This window comes from Sinocyclocheilus anshuiensis, unplaced genomic scaffold (assembly GCF_001515605.1).
Source record: "Sinocyclocheilus anshuiensis isolate Anshui unplaced genomic scaffold, SAMN03320099.WGS_v1.1 scaffold1570, whole genome shotgun sequence".
NCBI lineage: Eukaryota > Metazoa > Chordata > Actinopteri > Cypriniformes > Cyprinidae > Sinocyclocheilus > Sinocyclocheilus anshuiensis.
In genome coordinates, this window is record NW_015546153.1 from 533,065 (window position 1) to 542,696 (window position 9,632).

Below are 9,632 nucleotides of genomic sequence, written 5' to 3' on the forward strand. Positions count from 1 at the left end.
CAGTATGTGGAAAATAATGTGTTTTTTGAACCTTAAACCGCATAAACATTTCATTACACCAAATACACAAAATAATGTTCTTTTTAGCAACATCATATGACCCCTTTAAGACTTTATAGGAGTAAGGATTCAAAACTGATGAGCAAATTGCTAAGTATTAGAAGTAGCTTCTGCAGGTTTTATTAAGGTGAATTTAAGACTTTTTAAAGACCTTTTTATAACCAAACTAAAAAATGTAAGGAATAAGTTAAACATTAATATGGTCTCTAAATGTAAATGTCTTGTATTAGAATGGTTCAAAGTTTAAAAAAAAGACACCATTACTTTTTAATTAATTAAAAAAAAAAACTGTTTAAGGCTTGAATAGCTCTGATCTCAAACACTAAAACTGTACTTCTGATCTCACTGCAAAAAATGGATGCTCTTCCTCAGTATTTTTGTCTTGTTTTCCAGTGCAAATGTCTAAAGATTCTTAAATACAAGATGCATTTACAAAATTACTTAAAATAAGACATTTTTATTTCCTTATGGGCAGATATTTGTTCTTGTTTCAAGAACAAAACAATGTTTCTCAGGAAAACTCAGGAAACAATGTACAAAAAAATGTATCGTGATTTGAGGATGTTTAGATATTTGTACTGGAAAACACAAATAACTTTGAAGATGCTTTTTTTTTTTTTTGCAGTGCATGCAACATTTAATGCATGACTTTATGAATTTAAGACCTTTTTAGGCCTTAATTTGTGGAGAAGCGATTACTGAGCGAACATAACTAATAAAAAGAATACTTGTGCAGTAAAAGAAAATAGTAAAAGAGCATGCACTGAAAGCGTTTTTCACTGCTGAGAAACTGGTGTTTGTCTCTTTAAATGCCTCCTCACTTTCATCCATGTTCTGGAAGTCCTGGTTGAGCTCCTTCTCTCCGGTTTTCCTGTTCTCTTTCCTCTCGATGACGTGGCCTCTGTCCTGGATGTGATGGGCGATGGACATCTTCTGCAGTCCGCTCTCAGAGTCCTTCAGACTCCTCCTGGTCTCCTTTATCTGAACACAGCACAAACCAGCAATCATAACACTGATCGCAGGAGGTGCTGCGGTGTGAGTGTTTGAGAGCAAGACTCACTCCTCCAGGAGCACAGCGCGTCTGAGACGAGGCCTGGAAGACTTTCGCCGGCTCGTCTCCCATCTTAGAGTACGTCATGACGGAGGAAGAGGAATACGAGTGGCTGTTGGGGTCTGACGCCATGTTCTCCTGAAAGAAACAGTTACAAAAACATCTCAGGGACGCCGAATGGGACGCTGAATTCAGTTGAGCACTCGGGAGTCACCGGTTCATCTGTGTGACTGGTTGTTTGTACAGTGAAAGACACACTTTTACATCAAAGTTCATTTGTGATAAGTGCTACTTAAAAATCTTGAAAGAATCCGAATTACTGAATGGCTTACAACTGCCATCCCTACTGATGATGACTAAGAAAACAGCTCATTATAAAAACCCATTTCAAAAGAACAGCGTGTTTCAACATCCTTGTATGAGGTCTATTCATTCTAATCCGTGAAAGATGGTCACTGATGCGGTGTTGAAGAGACTTACTAAATTTCTATGCATGGCCTCCATCCTGTTCCTCATGCTGTCCATCATATCGAAAGGATTGCTAAAGAAATCCAGCTCCTGTTGACATTAATCACATACATTTACTGACCTTCCTTCACATGCACGCACATGCTTCTCTATATATACTGCAGACAGCAGTTATTCAAACTTAACTCTCCTTACAGACTGTCTTTAAATCCGTTTTCTTATATTTAGAGCTTAAATGCAGACTGTGTGATGCTGTGATGTTCTTTGGCGTGTATGAAGTTGCATGAAGTTGTGCTACCAGAGTTAACATGAAATGCATCTGCAACCCATTCTGACCCATTCGGATTTCAAAACAGGAACTTTATTTTTGATTATTTTATATTGAACTGATATGAATTCTAACATGCGGAAGTGACATGTTAAGCAGTGTCCTGTAGTGTGATGTACTATACCTCAATGTGTTTTAATTAATACAATAAATTACTAGCTATTATAGTTAATTGAAAGACAACATGGAATATTTGTTCTTTTGAATATGCATTTGTCACTGCAGGACTACTGAAGCAAACTGCAAAAATATTTAAAATGTTTAAAGTGTAGAAGAAATGGTGACCTGTTACCATTGTTAAATGCATTTTTCTTATACATTCGAATAAACTATAACATAATATCTTTATGGCGGAAAAAGCTTTTTTTTTATAATTAATGTGCTTTTGTATTGAATGTATACTACTAAAAAAACGGTACTTGCAGATAAAATAATATGACTGATATAAAAGGTCACTTTAATCTGTTTCCTAACTTGATTATTTTGATGTGTTGACTAACATGACATGTAAAGCACTTGATTATCATTTGAAATGTAGTGTGTTATTCAATATTAGATTAAAAGCTAATATGTTTAAAATGTTCTAAATTGCAGCTTCATCATTACAAATGTGTAATTACAAGTGTATTTAAATACATGATATACAAGTTTCAATAGAAATTATATAACGACAAAATATATTTTATTTTAAGTTACCACAAGTGCTTGTCAGTACATTCAGCAGTAATTTAAGCATATTTCAAAGACAAAAGAAGTAATTATGAAATTACATAACTTTGGGTGGGTCAAAAAGCATTAAGTTCAACAGATTGCATCTAACAATAACACATTTTCATTTAATCCAAAAGCATTTCATTCAGTTCACACTTTTAAAGTAAATTCCTTTATATTCTAGTACATTATTTCTGTAATAAGTACTCTTTTTAAAAATATGCTAAAGTGTGCATGATTTTCAGAAGGGATATCAATGTTGTCAGCAACTTTGAACAATGTTTTATTGGCCATAATGATACTAGCATGATTTATAATTACACAAGAGTTTAAATTATCAATATGATTGATTGATTATTTATTTTTTGCATTACAGTAATGAGAAAATATTTTTGGGCTAGGGGGGTTATTAATTGTCAAAGGGGAAAAATGTCACAAAATATAACTGCAAAATATAAATTTTCTTTGATAATTCAGTTTCTTTTCATTTTGGAGTTTAATCCAGACATTTTTTGAAAGTTTTCATGAGATATACCCATCTGGACAAATGGAGAATAAAATGGTACAATGTGTGAAAAGACAATTGTATGTGTTTGTGTGGAAGGACTGAAGAACTATGTGTGAAAACTGTCACAATAAACACAAAAAACAAAACATGCAGGACAATCACACTTAGTTAAACACACCAACAGATGACGAACACTCACTGAAAACACAGGGCTACATACACAAGGGCAACTAAATAATGAACAGGTGCAACTAATTACCAACCATGGAGACAAACAAGCAGAAAACAGGACTGAACAATAAGGAGGCACAGAAAACACAGGAACAAGATGAAAACTAAACAGAAGGTAATCATGACAAAAGCATGAATGCTTCAGTAACTCTTGGTGCTGAGAGCTCTGGATGACTCCCAAAATTGGTAGCTTTCTCTGGTTATGGCATCTAATAATGGAGAAGCAGCTCGTGTTTCTCTGAAGGTTTAGGTCGAGCCGTTTAAAACCATCAACACTCCTCAAGCTAATAAAGCCCCTGGAGAGCACGGCTCGGCTATCTGCTCACGCTGGAGTGTATTTTTAACCCGCCAGAGGACGGGTCACGAACGCTATTTTAGGTGGGCTGTGCTTGGAAGACACAGGCCTGAGGTCACGACCCATTTATGCTGCATGCTTTCACAGCACTGGTCTCATCTGGGCAGAAGAATGATTCATCAGACCCACTGGGAAAACACTTTTGATTTAGCAAATGAGCCACACAGCAGAGCTCTCCGAAGACAACACGGTTCTGGGAATGATCACGACATCAGTAACACCTCGGATGCGGCCTTAACATTGAAAACATTTCTCAGGTTGCTCTGTTACTAAATGCACATGTGACTCTGCTGCGCAACGTTGCCAAATGTGTAGATGTATTTTACACGATCAAATGATGATCACCATGTGAAGCAGCCAACCGGAAGGGAAATGTCATAGTCCAATAATTGTTCACTTTTAAAAACCTATTCTAGCTAACAGTGAACTAGTTTAGTTAACTGAGCACACTGTCCTGTCTGCGTCTGAGAATGTGTTACTCGACAGCAGCGATTTGTTCTGCCAATAGCCATAATCCAAAAATATTCAGATCATCCACCAGTGGTTTCTGACCGTCCCAAGCACACGGCACACACAAACAGCAAGAAAATCTGCTGAAATCACCAGCTCAGATCTGATTAGCTGGGCTTTCGATTATGAAAATAGTGTGGTATTTGGGTAGGGAGAGCACCTGTCCTGTATTTGGCAGGACAGTCCTGAAACTCAAAGCCAGGGCCTGAATTTGGTTTAGGTAAATGAAGGGGAATACAATCATCTGACCTGAATGTATTTGTGTTTTTACAATTTAGGTGTTGATTTATATTTTATATTGTTAGGAAGATACAGAAATGTGTAAGCGTACGACTCTAGATGGTGCTCTGTAAGTTTGTAATGCAACAGCTTAAGGAAGCTTGATTATTAGTTCCGGTCCTTGATTCTGATTGGCTGAGCCGCGCTCGAAGCTAGCCTTTTTCACACTTCCGTGTTTCTGGCGCTTGCAGGGTAAACGTTTTTCCGGTGACAACTGCGGCCGTACTTAACAAGAATGAGTTCGAGAATCAAAGTTTTTTATACAAATTAGAGATTATGAAAATGCTTGAACTGCAGGTACATTACTCTACAAAGCACAAACATTTCACAATTAACTTTTTGCCTCAGCTCGGGTCATCAAATACAAGTTTGTTTAATTCTAAATGGTGGCAGTTATAATTCAGTTAGTTTCGCCGTTCTGTCCGTTTGGTGCTGGCTATGCATTATGACTCTCCACATGAATTATTTTTGCTTTTATTATTATTGTTATTATTATTAAAGTAATATTGTATTTTCTACTTGCTCACCTTTGCATTATTAATGTGCTGGTTTAAATGTACGTTGTATAATGAGCCCTGGAAAATACATATTAAACAAGAGATGACTCGGATTCATGACTTTATTCCTATTGTATCAGATTACGTTGTTGTGTTGAGTTTAATATGCTTCAACCGGACTCAGTTAATTGTTTAATGTACTCTTGGAAAAAAATGTGCATCTGGACATAAATGTTGTCATTTTTAAGTAATTTATCATGATGTGGTGATTCGAGGGAAATGGCAGAGTAAACTGAGATAATGCGCTCAAATGTACCGGAGATAAAAGACTATATAAAAAGGATATCGGAGATGGAGAACAGAAACCATCCGGCGCTATGTTGAGCGTATTATCTCGCAAGTCAGAGGCATATGAGTGACAAACAAGTAAAATGTTATTTCTTTGTAGATTATATAACAACAACTTGGAAAACAGACAAAACAGAAAAGGTAAGAAGCATTATTTGAGAAAAGGGCATACTAATATAATAGGCGCAGACATAGATATACAGGTGCATCTCAATAAATTAGAATGTCGCAGACCTGTAACGGAACTAACTTTACCCTGCGCTGACATAATTTCCGATTTTTGTGAAAAAGGCTAATTACTCTACACACCTTTGTTTACATTTGTGTGTTGCTCGGCAACCACTTTGTAGCAACCACAACTGTTTCTGAGGAGCTACATTGTTTGGTGGAAGAATACTGTTTTTATTAATATCATTACACTTTATTTGCTCTGTTTTATTTTGTGAAACCTTACTACGTATATGGAATAACCGTTTTATAAAAGCAATAACCCCCGTGAAGCCGTGGGTTACAGTGAATTTATAACAGCTACGGGGGTTTTAGACTCCGCTTCGCGTGATTATAAATTCACTGTAAACCACGGCTTCTTTGGGCTTATTGCTTTATTTTAAACTGAATTTATGAAGTAATAAAATAATAACTAATAAAAAATTACAAGCAATAGCACTAAAAGTTTTACAGGTCTAAAAGTACTATTTAGGCACAGAAATGGAATATAGTAATCAAATGTAAAATAACACTGCATAGTCTTCACTGTATAAATAAATACAGACAAATCCTTACGATTAAAGTTACTAAGGTTATTCAGTCAAGAGCAGTGAGTGTTTTTGATTAACAATAAGAACACAGACAGAAGCATTAGGCTGCTGTCACTTTAAGACCAAATGCATGGATCCATTATACTCAGTGCCGGTCCTAGACTTCTGGGGGCCCGGAGCAAAACTTTGTCGGGCCACGGTCAGTGTGTTCATAAAAACCCTAAACTGACCACCAACCAACTTTCAGAGCAGTTTCACTGTCAATAAACAACAGTGAGTTGAAACCATCAGTAGTACAATAAAGAGAACAAACAATAGGCCAAATACAATACAAATGAACTAAATTTAGTCTACTAAAAATAATAGTCTACTATACAGAAATTGAATAATCAAATGTAAATAAAAAACACTTAAATATACATTGATTCATTCTTATTAAAGTTACAAAAATTATTCAGTGAAGAGAGGAGAATGATTTTCTTATTTTCTTTTGTTGTTTGATTTACAATAAGATTTAATATACTGACATTTGATTACTTTCCCAACAGTTGATGTTCACACAAAAACTCATCAAGACATTCTGACATTTGTATTTGTGTACTTGTCCGTTTAAGCGCACACCCAAATCCCAAACTAGCTTATACTTGTTCATAGTGTTTCGCTCTCGCATCGCGTGTATAGAAAGCCGCCTGGGGAACAGTGTCTCTTTTGCAGCTCAGTACACTTCTAACTCTTTTTAAGTATCGGGCACGTTTGGCAGGAGACTGTATTACAACAGATTTGACTGATTTTGATGTTACAGAGGAAGGATGCCGCATTAAAGTAAAGCAACAGAATACAGCATCCTGTTTTCATAATTGTTGAAATCAAAAATAAAATCTAAAATTCTATTAATCGCACAGCCCTATAGTCATTAAATCATGTTTAAGAGCTGGTGGTTTGGGGGCCCTACACAACTTGTGTACTTTGGGAGGACCCGCACTGAAAATACTTGTGCGGTTTCTTTCTCAACTGTTTACGGTCACTTAAGACATAATCGACTCTGTTTACATGAACACTCACCAAGACAGTTATTTTGACATAGATCATTTACATGCAATAAGCCGTTAAAAAGAATTCGATTTTGCATTCACACACTGTCTGAGAGGCAGCATTACGTGTGTGTGCTTTAAGTGTGAGCGCACAGAGCGAGTGAGTACTGAACTCAGTTCTCTTTCGCGTCTTCTTGCACTTGAATAATTTAAAATCGCTTGAATGTTTAAATTGTGCAAATGATAAATTGTCAACATTTTAGAATTCAAACTCTGAAAGCTTTGTCATAAGCAGAGCTCCACAATTACAATACCACAATAAATAAAAAAGTTAATAAAAACGTGCAAACTGGAATTTTCGGGGTTTAAAGATCAATACTGTTCTAGCTTGATTGGGAAAAATAACCAACCAACACTTTCAGAGAGGGTTTTTTTTGCTGATGACGGCTGTGTGGACGGAGCAAAGGAACCGGGCCGGTGTGTACTTCATCAGAAGAGAACTGGTGATGGTTAAATACTGTTACACCTGCTAGGATTTCACACACTGGATATGAAGGCTCTGTTTGAAGCGGCCAGAATCAATAAAACCAGGTTACAAGTTCAAGATGCACTGAATCTGGTAAAACGGATGTGTATAGACTAATGAAGAACCATAACTTAGTCACTGCTTAAGGACATTCATATTCAGTTCATACTATTTAGTGGACTGAAAAGATCCTGTGTTATATCGCTCGAACCTGGCAAACTGAGTGCCAGTCACTCAGAGTCGCTCACAATATTTAATGCGGCTTAAAGCATCCAATGTCACAGCAAACAGGCTTTCCATCTAACATAAATCAATGTTTATATAGTCTAATAATAGCTCACTCTTCCACCTGTCCTGCAAAATCACGTCTGCTGACCTGCAACAAGGCAATAACCAGAGGGTCGTCCTATATTTGGGGTACTCCAAAAAGAAATTCAGGGGATCTATTACCACAACTTAAATAGATGCATGGTTGCAAGTTAAATATTCTGATTTATTAATTTAATTAAACCTGTGGCAAACATTACATTATTTTGATGAGTTCTTTTGAGAAAATCTGATTATAAAGTGTGCACACATTTTAGTTTTCAGAGAAAATGAGTGAAAAGTCATTAGTCACATGACATTTATAGCCAATGTGATTCAGGTTTGTCTTAAAAGTTTACATAGTTACATGTTCTCTGGCTAGTTGGACTTTTGTTTCATTTCCTGTCTTGCATGCTGTAGTTTTTCACAAATCTTTTAATTCGTTTTATGGTACCAAACTTTCAGTAATCAAACCAGTAAACTTTCACGGTTCTCTGTACCAATTTTGGTACCATAGCTATTTTTTTTTTTCAATTTAACTACTTAAAAAGAAAAAATGTAAATAAATACAATTTGTTAATTATTAATGCTATTAATAATTATAAGTAAATAATACATTATAACATTAGTATGTATCCTTTAAATGTTGTTAAATTATGCAAACATTGCATTAAAAAGATCAAATTAAAGTAATAAAATAACAAAGAAACACGTTACAGGTAACGGAACAAGTGGCCGGTCTGTTGCATGCACGTACAATGCAAGACTTTTTGTCTTTTTGCAAGATTTTTTGCAAGACCATTGCTATGGTTATCACTATGTCAATTTTAATATGATCATCACTCCCGACATTTTGCAGTGTGTACTTATAAGCATAAAAAATAAAACTTACAACTTATATACAGAAATCGAGCGAAGACGCTCCCTTTATAATCAATGAAGCTGATATAACACCATAAAGCAGATTATGTGACAAACCTGGGTATGTTTAAGGGTAAGTAAGCAGATAAACTCAGCATTCACTTCCAAAATCAGAGGTTACTTTCAGGGTATGTAAGTAGCCATAACAGCTTATTCTCTGAACATAACCTGCTCCAGAGTTACTTCAGAGCTATCGGCGCATGCGTGACCTACTGATGAGACTCCAGTGGGCGTGACAGATCGCACACAATATTATATATTATTACAACATAATTATATAATATACAATATTATAGTTTATATATGTATTCTAAAGCACTATTATAAGTAATATATAAGGTAATATTTAAGTTGCATCGATATATAGTAATTATAAAGCACTATTATAACAAGATTTATTTATTCTAATATATTTAATAATTTAGTAATTACCAGGGATAAATATACTGAGAGGTGGGGGATTACAGACTAAGTTTAGCGTTCTGAGCTGCCGGAGTGTCCAGCTGGTCATTGTGCCGCTCCGTAACGGTGACAAGCCGTCCAATGATAGCATACAGCAAACAAACAACTTCTCATCCAGCGTTTGTGAACACATCTACCCCGTTTTAAAAGTCAACTGTCAGGAAAATTTCCAGGTCGTATTTTACCACAAAATCAAAATACAAAAGTAATAAAAAAGTAACATTTAAGCATATTAATGACAATTAAGCACCCCCCCAACACCCCCCCCCCCCCCCACACCCC

The 9,632-nt window shown here is 35.8% G+C and overlaps 2 protein-coding genes across 3 annotated transcripts in view; both read right to left on the reverse strand.

Annotated features, from left to right (window-relative positions):
• Positions 1-9,632, reverse strand: part of gfm1 (G elongation factor, mitochondrial 1) — a 45,473-nt gene that overhangs the window by 30,169 nt on the left and 5,672 nt on the right. The window lies entirely within an intron of this gene.
• Positions 1-9,632, reverse strand: part of mlf1 (myeloid leukemia factor 1) — an 18,100-nt gene that overhangs the window by 3,106 nt on the left and 5,362 nt on the right. Inside the window, exons 3-5 of one of the 2 annotated variants that reach the window (XM_016503299.1) lie at positions 1,592-1,669; positions 1,121-1,249; positions 882-1,041 (exon numbers count right to left, since the gene is read on the reverse strand). In XM_016503299.1, coding sequence (XP_016358785.1) covers positions 882-1,041; positions 1,121-1,249; positions 1,592-1,669 — 367 coding nt within the window. The remainder of the gene's footprint in view (positions 1-881; positions 1,042-1,120; positions 1,250-1,591; positions 1,670-9,632) is intronic. The other variant, XM_016503300.1, reaches the window with a different exon arrangement.